The sequence below is a fragment of the Salvelinus namaycush genome, chromosome 3, assembly GCF_016432855.1.
Source record: "Salvelinus namaycush isolate Seneca chromosome 3, SaNama_1.0, whole genome shotgun sequence".
NCBI classification, from domain to species: domain Eukaryota; kingdom Metazoa; phylum Chordata; class Actinopteri; order Salmoniformes; family Salmonidae; genus Salvelinus; species Salvelinus namaycush.
The window spans coordinates 84,924,624-84,945,644 of NC_052309.1; the positions used below are offsets into that span (position 1 = coordinate 84,924,624).

General features: G+C 44.1%; 1 protein-coding gene across 1 annotated transcript; it reads right to left on the reverse strand.

Annotated features, from left to right (window-relative positions):
* Nucleotides 1-839: 839 nt before the first annotated feature.
* LOC120044682 (Usher syndrome type-1G protein homolog) lies at nucleotides 840-20,286 on the reverse strand. The gene is made up of 3 exons (XM_038989357.1): nucleotides 20,123-20,286; nucleotides 4,552-5,008; nucleotides 840-1,673 (listed from the first exon to the last, which is right to left on the reverse strand). Exons 1-3 carry the CDS (start codon nucleotides 20,284-20,286, stop codon nucleotides 840-842), a joined length of 1,455 nt encoding a protein of 484 aa, XP_038845285.1.
* Between the last annotated feature and the right edge of the window lie 735 nt (nucleotides 20,287-21,021).

Consider the following 21,021-nt stretch of genomic DNA (forward strand, 5'->3'; position numbering starts at 1 on the left):
TTTACTCTGTAGGTTAGGTTTACTCTGTAGGTTAGGTTTACTCTGTAGGTTAGGTTTACTCTGTAGTGTAGGTTTACTCTGTAGTGTAGGTTTACTCTGTAGTGTAGGTTTAGTCTGTAGTGTAGGTTTACTCTGTAGTGTAGGTTTACTCTGTAGGTTAGGTTGACTCTGTAGTGTAGGTTTACTCTGTAGTGTAGGTTTACTCTGTAGGTTAGGTTTACTCTGTAGTGTAGGTTTACTCTGTAGTGTAGGTTTACTCTGTAGTGTAGGTTTAGTCTGTAGTGTAGGTTTACTCTGTAGTGTAGGTTTACTCTGTAGGTTAGGTTTACTCTGTAGTGTAGGTTTACTCTGTAGTGTAGGTTTACTCTGTAGTGTAGGTTTAGTCTGTAGTGTAGGTTTACTCTGTAGTACAGGTTTACTCTGTAGTACAGGTTTACTCTGTAGGTTAGGTTTAGTCTGTAGTGTAGGTTTACTCTGTAGTACAGGTTTACTCTGTAGTACAGGTTTACTCTGTAGTACAGGTTTACTCTGTAGGTTAGGTTTAGTCTGTAGTGTAGGTTTACTCTGTAGTACAGGTTTACTCTGTAGTACAGGTTTACTCTGTAGGTTAGGTTTAGTCTGTAGTGTAGGTTTACTCTGTAGTACAGGTTTACTCTGTAGTACAGGTTTACTCTGTAGTGTAGGTTTACTCTGTAGTGTAGGTTTACTCTGTAGTGTAGGTTTACTCTGTAGGTTAGGTTTACTCTGTAGTGTAGGTTTACTCTGTAGGTGAACATCACAGTAGTATAGGCATACAGTATCTACACAGCATCTTCAGATCCAAAAGTGTCAGTCACCATTCACAGCAGGGTGTCCTCGATGTAGTCAGGGTCCTCAAGGGTCTCCAGACGTCTCTTGCAGGCATCCAGGATTTTCTTCCTGGGCCCCAGGGGGATGTGGATGCTCTTGAGGTCCTGGTCCGAGCACAGCAGCAGCGCCTCCAGGTCAATCTTCTCCCGCCTGAAGACAGTGAGGAACTCGCCCATGGTCTGCGCAGCCAAGAACACCTCCAACGGGCTGGTGACGGCCTCGCAGTCATCATCCAGCCCCAGCTCCACCTCGTCCCAGGGAAGATCCTGGCGGTTCCTTTCCTGGAGGCTGCGGGCACTGCCGATGCTGTCCCCCCCATCGTCCAGGCTGGGCGAACGCCGCAGCCGGCTGCGCAGCCGCACGTTGGCGCTGCCAGCCCGTTCGGTTCCTCCGCTGAGGCTCCCCTCGTCGCGCCCGCCGATGCCGAACAGGCCGCCGCTGATATAGTTGCGTCGGAACACCATGGTTCCCAGACCGGGCCGGTTGAAGAGAGAGTCGTGGCCCGAGTCGGTGCTGACCTCAGAGTATTCCATGTTGGGCCGGTAAGACAAGTCCGGCTCGCTGATGGCACGAGAGATGGCGTCGTCGTTGGCGTCTCCGTGGAATATGTCTCGGAGGTTTCCGCGGCGCCCTGCGCGGTCCCGAGGGCCGACATAGGTTCCCTGTTTAAGGAACATGACATCGTTGCCCAGCTGGAGGCCCGAGAGGGAGCGCACGCTCTTCCTGCCGTCCTCGTAGATCTTGAAGGTCCCGTCCCCTTGCTTCCTCTTCTCCAACCTCTTCTGGATCTTGGTCTTGCCTCGGGTTGTGGCGTGAAGAGTAGCCTGCAGGGACAAAGAGCAACACAGGCTTCAACCACTAATTATAGCGGAGCACACATCTCAAATTTAACAGATGAAAAATGATTAATGTTGGAGTGTAATGTCCCTTTCATTTTCAACATGGTGTACATAATTATAGACTACAAATAACTGTCATTGTATCCTCTCCTTTCTCCACTGATGGGAGATGTTGCTGTTCCAACTGTTGTGCATGTGAAACTCCCCATCTGTTATGTCTGCTGCTGTATCATTTCACATGCACAACAGTTGGAACAGCAACATCTCCCATCAGTGGAGAAAGGAGAGGATACAATGACAGTTATTTGCAGTCTATAATTATGTACACCATGTTGAAAATGAAAGGGACATTACACTCCAACATGAATCATTTGTCATCTGTTAAACTTGAGATAAGTCCACATCCCAGGTCATTCATTTTATAGATGCAGCTTTGTACTACAATCCTAAATGAAGGAAAAGAGAAGCACCATATTATCTCCAGATGTGCTGTGTTCATCTTTCCCATGTTTTCATTTAGCTTGAGGCATCATATAGCTGGAGCTACACAACCACTCATCTTGACATTGGACTATTTTTACGGTCTGAAAACATCTGACAAACGTTGGTTTTGGAGTGGAATGTCCCTTTAAATAAATATTCAAAAGGCATACATGGCTGGATGAGGCTGTACTGTACTGACCTAAGAGTATGGCACACTGTCACACCCTGATCTGTTTCTCCTGTCTTGTGCTTGTCTCCACCCCCCTCCAGGTGTCTCCCATTTTCCCCATTATCCCCTGTGCATTTATACCTGAGTTTTCTGTTTGTCTGTTGCCCGTTTGTCTTGTCCCGTTAAGTCCTACCAGAGTGTTCCTGTGGTCTAGTTTGTCTTAGCCTTCCCAGTTCTGACCTTTCTGCCTGTCCTGAGCCTGCCTGCCTCTGATTTGGGAGAAAATGGGAGACATCTGGAGGGGAGTGGAGACAAGCACAAGACAGGTGAAATTGATCAGGGTGTGACACACACTGACAGTGGTGTTTAGGTGGGGCAGCTTGTACTGACCTGAGAGTATGGCACACTGACAGTGTTTAGGTGGGGCAGCTTGTACTGACCTGAGAGTATGGCACACTGACAGTGGTGGTGTTTAGGTGGTGCAGCTTGTACTGACCTGAGAGTATGGCACACTGACAGTGTTTAGGTGAGGCAGCTTGTACTGACCTGAGAGTATGACACACTGACAGTGGTGGTGTTTAGGTGGGGCAGCTTGTACTGACCTGAGAGTATGGCACACTGACAGTGTTTAGGTAGGGCAGCTTGTACTGACCTGAGAGTATGGCACACTGACAGTGTTTAGGTAGGGCAGCTTGTACTGACCTGAGAGTATGGCACACTGACAGTGTTTAGGTGAGGCAGCTTGTACTGACCTGAGAGTATGGCACACTGACAGTGGTGGTGTTTAGGTGGGGCAACTTGTACTGACCTGAGAGTATGGCACACTGACAGTGTTTAGGTGGGGCAGCTTGTACTGACCAGAGAGTATGGCACACTGACAGTGGTGTTTAGGTGGTGCAGCTTGTACTGACCTGAGAGTATGACACACTGACAGTGTTTAGGTGGGGCAGCTTGTACTGACCTGAGAGTATGGCACACTGACAGTGTTTAGGTGAGGCAGCTTGTACTGACCTGAGAGTATGGCACACTGACAGTGTTTAGGTGGGGCAGCTTGTACTGACCTGAGAGTATGGCACACTGACAGTGTTTAGGTGGGGCAGCTTGTACTGACCTGAGAGTATGACACACTGACAGTGTTTAGGTGGGGCAGCTTGTACTGACCTGAGAGTATGGCACACTGACAGTGTTTAGGTGGGGCAGCTTGTACTGACCTGAGAGTATGGCACACTGACAGTGTTTAGGTGGGGCAGCTTGTACTGACCTGAGAGTATGGCACACTGACAGTGTTTAGGTGGGGCAGCTTGTACTGACCTGAGAGTATGGCACACTGACAGTGTTTAGGTGGGGCAGCTTGTACTGACCTGAGAGTATGGCACACTGACAGTGTTTAGGTGAGGCAGCTTGTACTGACCTGAGAGTATGGCACACTGACAGTGTTTAGGTGAGGCAGCTTGTACTGACCTGAGAGTATGGCACACTGACAGTGTTTAGGTGAGGCAGCTTGTACTGACCTGAGAGTATGGCACACTGACAGTGTTTAGGTGGGGCAGCTTGTACTGACCTGAGAGTATGGCACACTGACAGTGTTTAGGTGAGGCAGCTTGTAATGACCTGAGAGTATGGCACACTGACAGTGTTTAGGTGGGGCAGCTTGTACTGACTTGAGAGTATGGCACACTGACAGTGTTTAGGTGAGGCAGCTTGTACTGACCTGAGAGTATGGCACACTGACAGTGTTTAGGTGGGGCAGCTTGTACTGACCTGAGAGTATGGCACACTGACAGTGTTTAGGTGAGGCAGCTTGTACTGACCTGAGAGTATGGCACACTGACAGTGTTTAGGTGAGGCAGCTTGTACTGACCTGAGAGTATGGCACACTGACAGTGTTTAGGTGAGGCAGCTTGTACTGACCTGAGAGTATGGCACACTGACAGTGTTTAGGTGAGGCAGCTTGTAATGACCTGAGAGTATGGCACACTGACAGTGTTTAGGTGAGGCAGCTTGTACTGACCTGAGAGTATGGCACACTGACAGTGTTTAGGTGGGGCAGCTTGTACTGACCTGAGAGTATGGCACACTGACAGTGTTTAGGTGGGGCAGCTTGTACTGACCTGAGAGTATGGCACACTGACAGTGTTTAGGTGAGGCAGCTTGTACTGACCTGAGAGTATGGCACACTGACAGTGTTTAGGTGAGGCAGCTTGTACTGACCTGAGAGTATGGCACACTGACAGTGGTGGTGTTTAGGTGGTGCAGCTTGCGGCTCACTGAGCTGCTTGTGTAGCTGGAGAAGCTCATGGCGTCTGACATGGACTGCTCCGACGCCGCCTCTTTGTGGAACTTGCGCTCCATGCGCTTGTGGTGTTTCCGCTGCAGCTTCACACACTCCTTAATCCTCCTCTCGGCCTCGCGGAAAGCCCGCTCCTTCAGCTTCCCCACCAGCTTGGGGTTAAGGGCCGACTGCTTGGCGGCAATCGAGTCCAGGTAGCGGACACAGTCCATGTGGCTTTTGGTGGCGGCCATGTCCAGGGGCGTGTGGTAGTCGTTGTCCAGGCACCACATGTTGGCACCGAAGGACACCAGGAAGGACAGGCAGTTGTGGTGGCCGTTGGCGGCTGCCAGGTGGAGAGGTGTGTTCCCCCATATGTCACACTTATCAGGGTTGCCTCTGCAGAACAAGAGGAAGTACAGACATCAGCTAGAGTTTTGATCCAGAGAGGCTGTAGGAAGCAACGGGCATATAGCACACACATGGCGCCCATATTAGGAAGTCTTCATCCTACTATGGATGTTGTACACATAGACCTGGGACGAACATAGGACTATGTAAAAGTATTTCAAATACTTGAACTGTGCCTGATTTCGTTTTTTCCCCCCAGAACCAATGGAGTAGTCCCAAATGTGAAAATATCAAGCTGAATCTAATGCACCACAAATACGTGCTCTTAGTAAACAAGATACTTTCTTTTTTTCACTCTTACCTGAACTTGAAACATACATTTTGCAACGATGTCAAGATCATCCCCAACTATTTACAGTGCCAACGAAGACCCGTGCCAAGACAGAGGTGATGATGCTGTTAGAACAGCATGACTTGTTGTGTTCCAAAGGCATTCAGTAAGTGCTATCTGTGAGTAATATGAACCAGGAGAAGGATAACCCACTCTCAGATACTCCTAAACATAGCAGGTACCTTGTGATAAAGCCCAAGATCTTTTAAATCATGATTTCAGCACTGAGATCTCATCCATGGGCTGTTCATCGAATCTTCATAAATCATGTTTAACCTTACATCACAGTACCCTTTAGCACTGGTAAATCTCCGCACCAACAACAACACAGTAAAGTAATTCTTAATGACACCAAACAGATGGCAGATACACAAGTTATGAGATGAACAATACCACTGTTTGGACCTGCTGTCATTACGTGTAGAGGATTTCTCTGTCTTCTCCATGCTTTCCATTCCCCTACCATCAGCCTACCATGACCCCATGGGCACCTCAGCCTCCACTAGGACCAACACCTCTACACTACAGTCGGCCTGTAACACAACACACCGGCTTGTCAACACCACTACACTAACCAGTGTCTTGTTTCACGGGAGGCCCGGGCCGGTCGGGCTGCCCCTGACTCAGGAGCGTACTACCGGGGCGTGCATACCTGGTGACGTCATGCTCAATTCCTTCAGTCGCGCAGCATTGGCGCTGAATTTTCCCAATGTAGTGACAGTGCAGATGACTTAACATCACTAATATTTGTTTAGGGTGGAGGGCAGATTTGAGTTCTAATGGGTTCCATAAAACATTGATAACATATCACAACGTGATTCGTATTTCAGTTCTATTCCCAGGAAAAGGGAATTCTTTACAGGAATTACATCAAAGGTGAACTCCTGTTTACCGCCAGATTGTACTTCAATTTATCCTTTCAGAGGTTTAAATATTAACAGGAAGTTCCTCTTTATTTAGAGGCAGTGTATAAACAGCTGTCAGATTTGGAATGGTTCCGGATGGTGGTACACTAACCCTATTGCTGATCTTAAAGGGGAAGTTCAGGATTTTACAACTTGATGTTAGATGGTTCCTCACCCTGAAAGTAGTCTATGGGCCTGGAGAAACTGTAATCCATGGTTCTTTTTTAAATGTATATATTTTATTTAACCTTTTATTTATCCAGGTGAGTCAGTTAAAATCCCTTACACTGGTGGGCATTGGCCTATAGGGCTAAATGAAATGTTTTCCTCTGAGGAAATATGGAAAGCATATACATAATCATGGTAGCAATTAAAAGGGAACAGTTTGGAGATTTATGGGACAATTATTAGACTAAAGGTGAGGACAACAGTTCACCTGACACACTTGATTTAATGTGACTTTTCTTTTTACATTTACAGCACTTTTTACTGCATTTGTTGATAACTAAATCAGAAAATACTCTGGATACATTCAGTAACATGATAAGAATATTCTTGGAAAATGTGGGCTAGGTGCAACATAAGACAAAAGAATGACAAGGGTTTGAGTGAGAGGTCTAACTGGTGTTTCCAAGTGGCCACACACCTCTCCAAAGTGTGCACAGTTCCTAAGTCATTTCAATGCACTTTTATGACTCAAAGAAGAGTCTTCAACTATAAGGTGTTTTTGTATGTTCTATAGCCAACATGAGAAGCTCAATTATAAAATATGACATTACAGTGTTAAGGCTTTAACAGGGCAATTCAGAGCAGCAGATGGTAATTATTTTGCACATAGAATGGAGTCATGAGTGCGTTCAGATGCGTGGTCCACGGCACATCTTTATCCCAATACAACAAACACTGTCTGATTGTGTTCAGAACAAACCCAAGGTATGACACCATGCCATCTTGTAACTGTACATCAGTGTTCATAAACGTTGACACTGTATATTACATGAGTTTTATGATATGGAAATGTGAAGTGCACATGTATACAGCCCCTGCCTTACAATATAGGCCCTTATCAGAGTTCAAAGCTGCCTGTAAAGGACTACAAACAAATTCTTATTTACAATGACGGCCTGGCCAGTGACGACTAGGAAGTGCGGTGCAATAAATCAAATAACAACAAAACATTGAAATCACAGGACAAGACAGACATGACAACACAGAAGGACAGGGACATGTGACAACACAGAAGGACAGGGGCATGTGACAACACAGAACAGGTTCACAGTCTAAATCTTCTAGGAACTGAGGGGTCACAGTCTCAATCTTCTAGGAACTGAGGGGTCACTGATGTACACAGAATAATAGAGAACAATGAAACAAATATACTTTATATTGGTTAGGGTCTGGTAGGGTTTTATTTATTATTGAACCTTAATTTAACTAGGCAAATCAGTTAAGAACAAATTCTTATTTTATAATGACGGCCTACCAAGCGCCGTCCTATGGGACTCCTGATCATGGCCGGTTGTGATACAGCCCGGGATCAAACCAGGGTATGTAGTGATGCCTCTAGCACTGAGATGCAGTGCCTTAGACCGCTGTGCCACTCGGTAGCCCATAAGGGGGTCAGGTTAGGGTCAGATAGGGTTAGGTAGAGTGTATTCTACTTGTACAGTAGAGGTTAGGTATTATTCAGCACTGTTCTATTGCTTGAGGATACGTTGACAGGCTGATTGGTGGAAATGTGAATGTGTGCTGTTTATCATAATCAGTGAGAGAGAGGTACAGTGCACATTTAGTGTAGTAAATGTTTTATAAGCTGTATACCGTGGGAATTCCTAGAACTAGGGTTGTTATCAGTTACTTTATCACCACACTGTCTAAGTGGACACGCCACTGTGTTACCTTGTGTACATTTACCCTGAACAAAATGGTGGAATGATGAAGCCCATCTTGCTTCTCTGGGGATCCCTTGCATGTTGAACTGTAGATGACATCCCCATAGTCAAGCATGGAAGATCATCTGTATTAGTGTCAACCGGGCAGAGGGGGTGAAAGAGGTCCTGTTACGACAGGGTCAATCCATTTGAATTCAATCACTTTTTGACAACTCCCCTTTTGATTTGAAGTAAACCTTCCATACATATTTTCCCATTGTAGAAGTGATCAGAAAGTGACTCTTTTGACTTGAATACCAAAACATTCAAGAGATAAAGGTGCTCAAAGTTGACCCATGTTGCATACCTACCATACCATGAGACATCATGTCTTCATCACTGGAAAAGATAAACGCTTGAGATTGATATCTTTTAAAAGCTTACAAACAGGGTTGTCAAACTATTTGATCATTTCTTGAAAAGAATCATGTTTTTTATAAAGTATAATTTTTAAACCTTAATGCATGTTGTGTCTCAACCGATGGCGGGCACAACACAACCTCAGATGATGTAAAGTAGGGTCTAAGTTACAACATATACGAATATAAAAAGAAACTTTTTATTTTTTACATTTAACGTTAAATTAAGACAAAAAAAATGACAACTGTTTGACAACTGCATTTCTCCATCCACTTCATCATTTCAGCCAATCACTTTTCCTGGCATGTTTTCCATCTGATCCTTTAGATTGCTGCTGCCTATTACTATGATAAATCACATGGCGAGGACGTTTGCTCTCAAGCTATTAATGTGCATAATATCTAACAAGTGGGGCAAGGCTAGTAGGGCTGACCCCAATTAGTCGATGGTTGATTGTTTGGTTGATAGGCTGTTGGTCAACCAAGATTATTTTAGTCGAGCAGTAGCAAATATATATACACACACTACCATTCAAAAGTTTTGGTCACTTAGAAATGTCCTTGTTTTTGAAGGAAAAGCAAAGAAATGTGTCCATTAAAATAACATCAATTGATCAGAAATACAGTGTAGACATTGTTAATGTTGTAAATGACTATTGTAGCTGGAAACGGCAGATTTTTATGGAATATCTACATAGGCGAACAGAGGCCCACTATCAGCAACCATCACTCCTGTGTTCCAATGGCACGTTGTGTTAGGTAATCCAAGTTTACCATTTTAAAAGGCTAATTGATCACTAGAAAACCCTTTTGCAATTATGTTAGCACAGAAAATTGTTAGCTAGCTAACCCTCTTTCCACAGCTAGCGAAATATTTCTTTCTCATATGATTTGAGAAACGAATCATCAGGAGTAGGCAGCGCCATAAGTGAGTAAACTGAGATGACTAAGTTAATCAGGGCAATTTGTCCATAAATAGACAGGTATTTACCTCCTTGGTTGCAGGATCTTGTCTATTTTTACAAGTTTTCTATTGAAATTCACTGTGGCGAGCTCATTTATATATTTTGTGATATGAATACCAAGTATGTCTACTTCATCGTAAGCCCATTTTAAAGGTAAACTGCAGGTTAATGTAAAAGTTTTGTTTTAAAGATCCAATACGTAATATTGTACACTTATCATAATTAGGTTTTAGTCCAGAGAGTCCAGAAGAGTTATCTAGATCTTCAATGAGACATTGCAGGGATCTAGCTTGTGGACTTAATATAAAACGTGAGTCATCGGCATACATGGACACCTTTGTTTTTAAGCCTTGGATTTCTAATGTATGGAAAGTGTTGTATAAATCTAAAGGGATGCTGTCAAAAAGTGGTTGAATTCAAATGGATTTACCTGATATAAAAACCCAAGTCTGTCATTTTCCAGTTTTCTTTGAAAATCCATTAGGACCTTCACTAACAATAGCCACAGCTAGCTAGCTAACAATCAATGGAAGTGATAGGGGCAACCGTAAACTGTTTTTAAAAAAAGTTCCAGATGACCTTAAAGCAATAATTGAGTTGATTTCAGTTGACTTTCCAACATAAATACTTGAACAGACAGGATTTGACCTCAGTCGTAGTATCCCTATATACTGTAGCATTAGTCCTCCAACAGGCTTGATCAATATTTGATGAGCTGCAGGTGCAGCTAGCATTGCACTGGTCACAGAGGCTAGGGATACATTATTGATGGACAAAGCTGCAAGGTTTTCACAGACAGCGGCGAAGCTGTGTGCTTGCCACGCTAGTCCCAACCAGAGCCAGGATTAGCACCTTTCACCAGCCTGACCTTGATTTCTTGTGTGACCGACCCGGGTCTCGCGCGCAACACAACAGTTTTAGCCCAGTGGAAAGGGTTTTACATGGAACCCAAAAGGGTTATAACTGGAACCAAAAGGGTTCTACCTGGAATCAAAAGGGGTTCTTCAGAGGGTTCCCCTATGGGGACAGCTGAAGAACCCTTTTTGGTCCTGCATAGCACCTTTTTTCTCAGAGTGCAGGGTTCTAACACATTACTGTGTTACTTAGCCTTCTGAGCTAAAGCCTCTGCATTAGCTCGGGGAGCCAAATTTATTACAATATCACCTGCCCAACCCTGGTTTCTCACTGTCTAGTGTTACCTACAAGGGTTCAAACTGGGTCTCCGGAATTTATTTGCTGTCTCCTCTCTAGTCTGCCAATTTTAGGGTCTTGTTTTGCATGTGTCGTCTTGTCTGGGACATAAGACAACGGTGGTCTGGGAAGTCTAAATCTTCTAAGAACTGAGGGGTCACGGTCTAAATCTTCTAGGAACTGAGGGGTCACGGTCTAAATCTTCTAGGGACTGAGGGGTCACACTCTAAATCTTCTAGGGACTGAGGGGTCACAGTCTAAATCTTCTAGGGACTGAGGGGTCACAGTCTAAATCTTCTAGGAACTGAGGGGTCACAGTCTAAATCTTCTAGGAACTGAGGGGTCACAGTCTAAATCTTCTAGGAACTGAGGGGTCACAGTCTAAATCTTCTAGGAACTGAGGGGTCACAGTCTAAATCTTCTAGGAACTGAGGGGTCACAGTCTAAATCTTCTAGGAACTGAGGGGTCACAGTCTAAATCTTCTAGGAACTGAGGGGTCACAGTCTAAATCTTCTAGGAACTGAGGGGTCACAGTCTAAATCTTCTAGGAACTGAGGGGTCACGGTCTAAATCTTTTAGGAACTGAGGGGTCACGGTCTAAATCTTCTAGGAACTGAGGGGTCACAGTCTAAATCTTCTAGGAACTGAGGGGTCACAGTCTAAATCTTCTAGGAACTGAGGGGTCACAGTCTAAATCTTCTAGGAACTGAGGGGTCACAGTCTAAATCTTTTAGGAACTGAGGGGTCACAGTCTAAATCTTCTAGGAACTGAGGGGTCACAGTCTAAATCTTCTAGGAACTGAGGGGTCACAGTCTAAATCTTCTAGGAACTGAGGGGTCACAGTCTAAATCTTCTAGGAACTGAGGGGTCACAGTCTAAATCTTCTAGGAACTGAGGGGTCAGTCTAAATCTTCTAGGAACTGAGGGGTCAGTCTAAATCTTCTAGGAACTGAGGGGTCACAGTCTAAATCTTCTAGGAACTGAGGGGTCACAGTCTAAATCTTCTAGGAACTGAGGGGTCACAGTCTAAATCTTCTAGGAACTGAGGGGTCACAGTCTAAATCTTCTAGGAACTGAGGGGTCACAGTCTAAATCTTCTAGGAACTGAGGGGTCACAGTCTAAATCTTCTAGGAACTGAGGGGTCACAGTCTAAATCTTCTAGGAACTGAGGGGTCACAGTCTAAATCTTCTAGGAACTGAGGGGTCACAGTCTAAATCTTCTAGGAACTGAGGGGTCACAGTCTAAATCTTCTAGGAACTGAGGGGTCACAGTCTAAATCTTCTAGGAACTGAGGGGTCACAGTCTAAATCTTCTAGGAACTGAGGGGTCACAGTCTAAATCTTCTAGGAACTGAGGGGTCACAGTCTAAATCTTCTAGGAACTGAGGGGTCACAGACGCATACAAAATAACAGAACAATTAAAAAGTATACTTTATATTGGTCTCTACTATTCTGTATACATGAAACATCCTTTGAATTCATCTGACCTGCTTATTCTACTGTACAGGTATGGTCAGGTTAGGTAGGGCGTATTGTCCGGTAGGGTTAGGTAGGGTTAGGGTCAGGTAGGGCTAGGTTTAGGATCAGGTAGGGCTAGGTTTAGGATCAGGTAGGGCTAGGTTTAGGATCAGGTAAGGCTAGGTTTAGGATCAGGTAAGGCTAGGTTTAGGATCAGGTAGGGCTAGGTTTAGGATCAGGTAGGGCTAGGTTCAGGTAGGGTTAGGGTCTGGTAGGGTTAGGTTTAGGATCAGGTAGGGTTAGTGTCAGTTAGGGCTAGAGGTAGGGTTAGGGTCAGTTAGGGCTAGAGGTAGGGTTAGGGCTAGGTTTAGGGTCAGTTAGGGCTAGGTTTAGGATCAGGTAGGGTCAGGTAGGGCTAGGTTTAGGATCAGGTAGGGTCAGGTAGGGCTAGGGTCAGGTAGGGCTAGGGTCGGTTAGGGTCAGGTAGGGCTAGGGTCAGGTAGGGTTAGGGTCCTTCTGTTCTATTAAAACCTCTTCGGGCTAGGGGGCACTATTTTCACATCCAGATGAAAAGCGTGCCCAAAGTAAACTGCCTGTTACTCAGGCCCAGAAGCTAGGATATGCATATAATTGGTAGATTTGGATAGAAAACACTCTAGAGTTTCTAAAACTGTTAAAATAATGTCTGAGTATAACAGAACTTATTTGGCAGGCGAAACCCCGAGGACAAACCATCTAGGATTTTTTGGTTGTTGTTGAGGTTACTGTGTTTTCAATTAGGTTTCTATGGGAAACTATATTTATGAGGCACCTGGTTACAGTTCCTATGGCTTCCACTAGATGTCAACAGTCTTTAGAAATTGGTTGATGTTTTTCTTTTGAGAAATGAAGAAGTACGGCTGTTCGTTGTGAGTGTCAAGCCAAGTGGACTCTATTGTTTGTTGCGCACGACCTGGAGCTCGCTCCACGTTAAATTTATTCGCTATTGAACACAGTATATTCCGTCTTAAATGTAATCGATTATTTATGTTTTAGGATAGCTAAGGTTGGATTAGGAAAGTTGTTTGGACCAAGTTTACAGGTAACTTATTAGATAATTTGTAGTCATGTTGGGCGAGTTGGAACCGGTGTATTTCTGAATCAAACGTGCCAAATAAATTGACATTTAGGGGATATAAAGAAGGAATTTATCAAACAAAAGGACCATTTGTGATGTTCCTGGCACTTTTTGGAGTGCCAACAGAAGAAGATCTTCAAAGGTAAGGCATAAATTATATCGTTATTTCCGTGTCGCACCTCCCTGGTTAAAATATGTTTGTCATGCATTTGTATGATGGGGCGCTGTCCTCAGATAATCGCATGGTTTGCTTTCGCCGTAAAGCCTTTTTGAAATCTGACAGCGGCTGGATTAACAAGGAGTTAAGCTTTATTTTGATGTATTGCACTTGTGATTTCATGAAAGTCTATTTATAGTAATTTGAATTTGGCGCTCTGCAATTTCACCGGATGTTGTCGAGGGGTTCCGCTAGCGGGACGTCTAGCCGTAACAGTTTAAGAATATGTATCACAGTTTAACTGAGTTACAAGAGTACTTTTCGTCATTAAATCTTTATTTGTCAAAATGCGAATAAAGATATATATTTTTCTCTCATTTTTGATTATCAGCGTCTTTTGGGGCTCCTTTTTTGTCCACTCTCCTGGTAAATGTTTTGGGGTGCAAATGTAAAGGGGACTCAAAGGGTCAAGCGCTTAAAGGACTGTGTCACAAATGCCCGGGCCTCTGGGTAGACGAATCTCAAATAAATCTAAATATCAGTGCTATTATATAATATCTGCCAATTACCAGACACTTTATCCAAAGCCACTTACATTGATGCATACATTTTATGTCTGGTCCCAGGAATCCAACTCACCATCATGGCATTGCACACATCATGCTCTACCAACTGAGCTACAGACGACCAGCTATTTGATGATACATAATGGCCGTTATGCAATTACAGCTCCAGTTGTTAGACATGACATGATTTTACACATCCCTCACTCTTCTATGGGCACCTTTTACTGCAGGTCATAGCCCAATAATAACACATGATAACCCCTGTTCACTTAACATATGATAAGAATGGAATGGAATTGAAAAGGACTCCACTGTCCTCAGTGTCCTGACTATGCTTGTTGTTACATCATAGAATGACAGATTGTTGCTCCCTACTGCTACTGTTTCACTATTCACTATAAATTCACTATAAATCCACTATAAATCCACTGTAAATCTGCCAGGTCTGTATTTCAGCAGCAAACCCAATAAAGTTGTCAGACATCATTGAAATGATCTCCCTGGATCTCAAGGGTGCTGCCGTCTAGTAGTCACTGGTGTTGTGAGAAACTATGGTGACTATGAAAGTATTTTTAGTACCAAATGTCACGCAGACTTCTTCATGGTGTTAGAATGGCTGTTTATCATAATCAGTGAGAGATGGGTACAGTGCACATTTAGTGTAGTAAATGTTTTATAAGCTGTATACCGTGGGAATTCCTAGAACTAGGGTTGTTATCAGTTACTTTATCACCACACTGTCTAAGTGGACACGCCACTGTGTTACCTTGTGTACATTTACCCTGAACAAAATGGTGGAATGCACAGAGGACTAATGAACCACATCAAACCTAATTTGGTGTTTGCTTACAGTATAATTGTGTTTCTGAAATGCACACAAGGCCCACTTAGTCTGTGTGAGCGAACGAGAGATCGGACTATGCCTGGCAAAAGCAGACACACTGACAGAGAGAGTGAGAAATGACAGAGAAGGGGAAAGAGAGAGGGAGACAGAGAGAGACAAAAAATTAAACCCAACACATTTGGCCCTTTCACTGCTGGAATACCTCGGTCACCTGACCTTTTCGGCAATGGGAGCTTATTGAGCACCCTCCACCTATACCCTGCCATGCTCTCAGCCCCCACAACCCCCTGCCACTGATGCCCCTTCACAACCGCTAAGCTCCTGATGTGCCTCACTTCCTTGACACTGAGGGTGTACAGTGCATTGCCCCCCACCTCCGCAAACTTCCCCAGGATCGGAGTGTTAAAAGTCAGTCCAGCCATCATCAGTGTGGTATAGTCTCTGTGCCACTGAGTCAGAAGCCTGCCACCCTGCTCTCCAGGTCCATGAGGCCTTGTCCCCCCTCCTGGACAGGCAGCAGACCGCCGGGGTCAATTTATGTCATAGGGACGATGCCACCAAGTTGTTGATGATCAGCACCCTCACTCTGTATGACACTTGGTAGAGGAGCCACCTCCACTTCGCCTGGCTTCGACACCACCACTTGTGACACTCCCTCCCAGTTCTTCCTGACCCACCCCTCCAAGCCCAGATACATCCCAAGAATATTGAGCCCTTCACAGACCCACTGCAACCCCCCCCTGGAAGCTGCCCTGTCCCTCCATGCCCCACATAACAGAGCCTCTCAAACTAGACCCCGTAGGTTCTGCTCATCCCTAATCATCTCTGAGACGTCAGCAGCGTATGCCGATACTGCTACACCTGTCCTCAACCCTGTCTGGCACACACACTGCCCACAGCCTCCTGTGTAGCAGGCCCAGAAGTTCCTCAATAGTAAGCGTGCATTGCTGCCCCGATAGAGGACATCCCTGGCAAATGTCCTGCCCTACCCAGACTGGCCTACCCAGACTGGCCTACTCAGCCCCCCCGCCCACCTTCACCATACATGAAGCCCCAGCATACATTTTAACACAGGCCACAAAATTCTCCCCACAACCAAAAGCAGACAACAGATTGAACAGATAGTCATGGTCCATCCTATCAAAGGCTTTCTAAGGAAGAAGGTCCAAAGATCACATTCTAAAGGCTTGACAGGCCCAGCATGTCCCTGGTTCTGAACAGATTGTCTGTGATTGAGCATCCTGGTACACAGTACATTTGGTCCTTGTTTACAATAGAGTCCCAGTTGGACTTCAGTCTGTTAGAGAGGACCTTGGCAAAGACCTTATAGTCCCCACAGAACAACGCTACAGGCCTCCAGTTCTTTAGGTCACTCAAGCCACCCACCAACTGCTTAGTTGCAACTCCTCTGACGCACTCACGCAACACATAAAACAAGTCCTGTCCAATTCACTTTTTATAAAAGTCCACAGGCAGACCATCGACCAGCGGGGGCAGTCAGGGGCCATCTTAGAGATGGCAGCCGAGAGTTTGTGAAACGTCCGGGGAAAATCAATGTAATTTCTCTGAGTTTGGGAACGTCCGTGAGCAGAACCTGAGAACACACAGGAGTTCCACACCCGTCAGGCTCCCTCATCTCCCCACAACAAATTACACCATCAGACAAACTCTGTTTTTTCAACCCAAAGCAGAAAGAGCTGGGAGCATCCATCCCTCTCAACATGGAACATGTAGCTCATACAAGTGCTCCTTTTGCTTTCATCTGAAAGAAAACACCCAGCGTAGTTCAGATGATCTAGCAGCCCGGCCCTACCTTGCCCCACCAGCTCAGCCTCCACCTCACTTATGAACCTCTCAAGCTCCCCAGTTCTCTCCTGGACTCTGAAAGCTGGATACTGCTGACAGAACGGCTGAATCTGGGCTTTCCCTATGTCCCACCACTGACTGAGAGACTCCCCTTTCCGCTGTCCCCACCTCTACCAAAAGCCTTGGACGCTTGAGAAAAGGTGGCATCTTGTAAGAGCTTTACGTGTCATTTCCAATAGGATGCCTGACAGGGCCCTGGTGAAACAGATAACTGAGCCATGGAAAGATAAGGGTCCGAAACCCCAGCCTATTGCTGGGGAGGAGGCCCTCACCAGCCTATTGCTCTGTCAGTTGATCGTATAAATACGATCCTCACCCTACCCCCAACCACCTTCACCCACCTATACTACTTTGTGGTGGGATACTTAGTTCTCAATGTGTCCACTGTCGTTACAATCTCCCCCCAACACAAGGTATGTGTGAAAGCCCCTGTCCTAAACACCCAAACAGGACCCCCCCCCCCCCCCCCTCCCAACCCATATTAGGTGCATACACATTTATGGAGAGAAAGAGAGACAGAAAGAGAGAGAAATAGAGATTAGAGAGAGAGAGAGAGAGAATCCCCCAAACTTTTGCCAATTAACTACTTTGCTAATGGGCTTCTTTCTCTGGACAGGAAGGGAAACCAGGTCAGCCAGAAACACGCTGAAGAGAGCTTTGTGTACTCCAGTTTACTGGTGCTTCCTAATCTAAAACGAACATACATTCAGGTCCAAAGTTATTGGCAATCCTTGATAAAGATAAGCAAAAAAGACTGTATAAAATAAATAATACAAATACTGAGTTGTTGTATGCTCAATCAAATATGATTTGATTGTACGCTCAATAAAATTGGGAAATGTTTACACATCTTTTTTATCACATGTTAAACACAATCTATTTCTCTGATCAATTGTATTAGTATATAAAATAATATAATTTTCCCTTTTTTTTTGCATACAATATATCTCAGTTGTATTATTTCATACAGTTTAAAAAAGTCTTTATCAAGGATGCCATAAGTTTTGAACCTGATGTTATCTAAACAGGCTCATTGGCCACTGGTCATTTGCACTGATTGTCCCAAATTAGATGTATTCATTTTTAATCCTGAATAGAATGTATGATCTGAATTAATTTATAGCTACTGACAAATGACATACATGGAAACGAAGTGACATTGTCTGTCTATAGAAATGCATTACACTTGACATGTTTTTACTGAAAGAAGAACTATCATGATGACATGTGTGATGAGTTGTCCATTGTTGCATCACATAACTCTGACCTGCACAATAACCAGTAAAGTAGCATTCTACATCTAGAATTCTAATCTCACCCTCTCTGATGCTCTGATGTTTTTTCAAGAAGCAATGTTAAGCTGAGGAGAGGATACAACAACAGCCTTAACTGATCATGCTAGACTTCCTTTTTTGGCAAACATTTATGTTGCTAGGATATGATTAGAGCATGATGACACTTTTTATGGTTAATTGAAAAACAGTGACATAATAACTAAGCAGTAGCTTGCTCATTGGTTAGTCTATAGTTGGAGCCAGTAGTCCCTCCACAAAAAAAGTAGGGAGAGGCCATATCAATCACTGCACATCATCACGTCAACAAAACATTTATCAGATCCATTGTGATATTTTGGGGGGGTATTTGGAAGTTTTATTGACAGATATAGAATATGAGATGAGTGATACAGTAGTGTACAGAGTGACTGGTAGAACGGGGGATTGAACCGCTGCCTCAGGGCCCCTGGCAGTGCCCTATGTGACTTTGTTCCAGACTTTGTGCCATTTAATCAACCTACTCAGTTAATAGTCTATCAATGGAAAGGTTCAAACTGGTCTACACAGCTAGGCTGTATCCTCGTGGCTGACCCTAGCTGTGCCAGTCAACATATGTCTGGGGGTATTTGTGGGGAAAAGGAGAAGGCAATTTTTGTTCTATCCAAATGAACAATAGATATATTATTTTCTATTCTATGATATTCTATTCCATGATATTCTATTCTGTTATATGATATTCTATTCTATGATATTCTATTCCATGATATTCTATTCCATGATATTCTATTATATTCCATGATATTCTATTCTATTCCATGATATTCTATTCTATTCCATGATATTCTATTCCATGATATTCTATTCCATGATATTCTATTCCGTGATATTCTGTTATATGATATTCTATTCTATGATGTGATATTCTATGATGTGATATTCTATTCTATGGTATTCGAAAACACAAAAGATATACTGTCCAATAAAACTACAGGAAATGTTCACAGTAGGTAGGCCTCTCTACAGTATACACTATTAGTGTGGTCAGTGTGGTGGTTGTATTGGTGACCTTTTACTTGTTTACCCCGAGCCAAAACAGTTCATTCCAATGGAACAAACATACATGACTTCAATAAATCCTGTTACTTTATTTATCCTGCATCCTGAATCAGTCAGTAGGCTACTGTTACTTTATTTATCCTGCATCAGTCAGTAGGCTACTGTTACTTTATTTATCCTGCATCAGTCAGTAGGCTACTGTTACTTTATTTATCCTGCATCGGCCAGTAGGCTACTGTTACTTTATTTATCCTGCATCAGTCAGTAGGCTACTGTTACTTTATTTATCCTGCATCAGTCAGTAGGCTACTGTTACTTTATTTATCCTGCATCAGTCAGTAGGCTACTGTTACTTTATTTATCCTGCATCCTGAATCAGTCAGTAGGCTACTGTTACTTTATTTATCCTGCATCCTGAATCAGTCAGTAGGCTATGACCTCCTCTTTCATGTGTTATTATGGCACACCCCTCTAGCACTACTGGTGCTGCACCTTGCTACTGACCTTACTAGCCCTACCTAATGTTACAGACCGTACCTAATGTTACAGACCTTACCTAATGTTACAGACCGTACCTAATGTTACAGACCTGACCTAATGTTACAAACCTTTAATACTAGCCCTACCTAATGTTACAGACCTGACCTAATGTTACAGACCTGACCTAATGTTACAGACCTGACCTAATGTTACAAACCTTTAATACTAGCCCTACCTAATGTTACAGACCTTACCTAACGCTACAGATCTTACTAGACCGGAACTAATTCCTACAGAGGTGTTGCGTTCCCTAGGAGAATATACATAAACTACACAGAGCACTGCATGAAGGGGTAGGCTAGCTAGTATAGGTTGGCTATAGAATAGACTAACTATTTTCCACAGGGGGAACTTTACCTATCGTATCTATCCATAATAAGAGTGCGCATTAATACTTCAATGTCTACCAAACACAATATTATTAACCACACGAGATATGGACACTATCTATCCTTAACTACTGCACGAGTTGAGCAAAGGAATACAAGATTCCACACGTGACGAAAAGTACATTTTCAGTTCTTAAAAGCCTACTTACCCTCTGCCCACGATAAGTCGTAGAGCCTCCAAGTTGCCATGATAAGCGGCCCATAACGTCGGTGTCATGCCATCTTCATCCGGCGCGTTCAAGTCCTTCCGCGTAGCCTCTTTCAGCAGGTCCAGGTAGCCATCCCGGGCCGCCTTGTGATACCTGTCATTCATGGTATCAACGGGCCCTCGACTCCATTGCTCTCGGTCGTCATCTACCCATCCCTCGGTCTAAATGGAAGGCACCACAGGCTAGAGTTCTACTGCCAGCCTCCACCTGTGTTTCATTGTAAGCAAGTGCGGTGCCTCTGGTCCGAAATGTTATTGTGGCGTACGCTGTTGCAGTGACGGCCGCGCGAGCCGAGAAGGAACGCGCATTTGGTATCCAGGGGCTATCGCGGCGGGGCTGTTATTAGTTTGTCTGGTCCCACAGTAATATAATTGTTCTGGTCTACATGATGTGCACAAAATGCACGGAGCCTAATATAAATGTGAATGAATATAGAGAAATAAAGAAAAAAGCTTGGAATATATAGGCCTTCTTTAAAAATAACTTCAAGTTCAATATTCATATTCTACAGATGCAGCCTATACACTCTTAGAAAAAGGGTTCCAAAAGGGTTCTTTGGCTGTCGCCATGGCAGAGCCCTTTTTGTGTCCCAGTAGAACAATTTTTGGTTCCAGGTAGAACCCTGTTGGGTTCCAGGTAGAACCCTTTTGGGTTCCATGTAGAACCCTCTGTGGAAAGGGTTCTACATGGAACCAAAAAGGGTTCTACATGGAACCAAAAAGGTTTCTACATGGAACCAAAAAGGGTTCTACATGGAACCAAAAAGGGTTCAACCTGGAACCAAAAAGGGTTCTTCGGAGGGTTCTCCTATTGGGACAGCCAAAGTACCATTTGGTGTT

Bases quoted from the DNA above. Each gene is read 5' to 3' on its own strand.
- LOC120044682 (XM_038989357.1), bottom strand. From the start codon at position 20,286: ATGAATGACAGGTATCACAAGGCGGCCCGGGATGGCTACCTGGACCTG. The intron at 5,009-20,122 runs GTAAGTAGGCTT...CTTGTTCTGCAG, and splicing joins CGACTTATCGTGGGCAGAGG to AGGCAACCCTGATAAGTGTG. The intron at 1,674-4,551 runs GTCAGTACAAGC...TTGTCCCTGCAG, and splicing joins TCAGTGTGCCATACTCTCAG to GCTACTCTTCACGCCACAAC.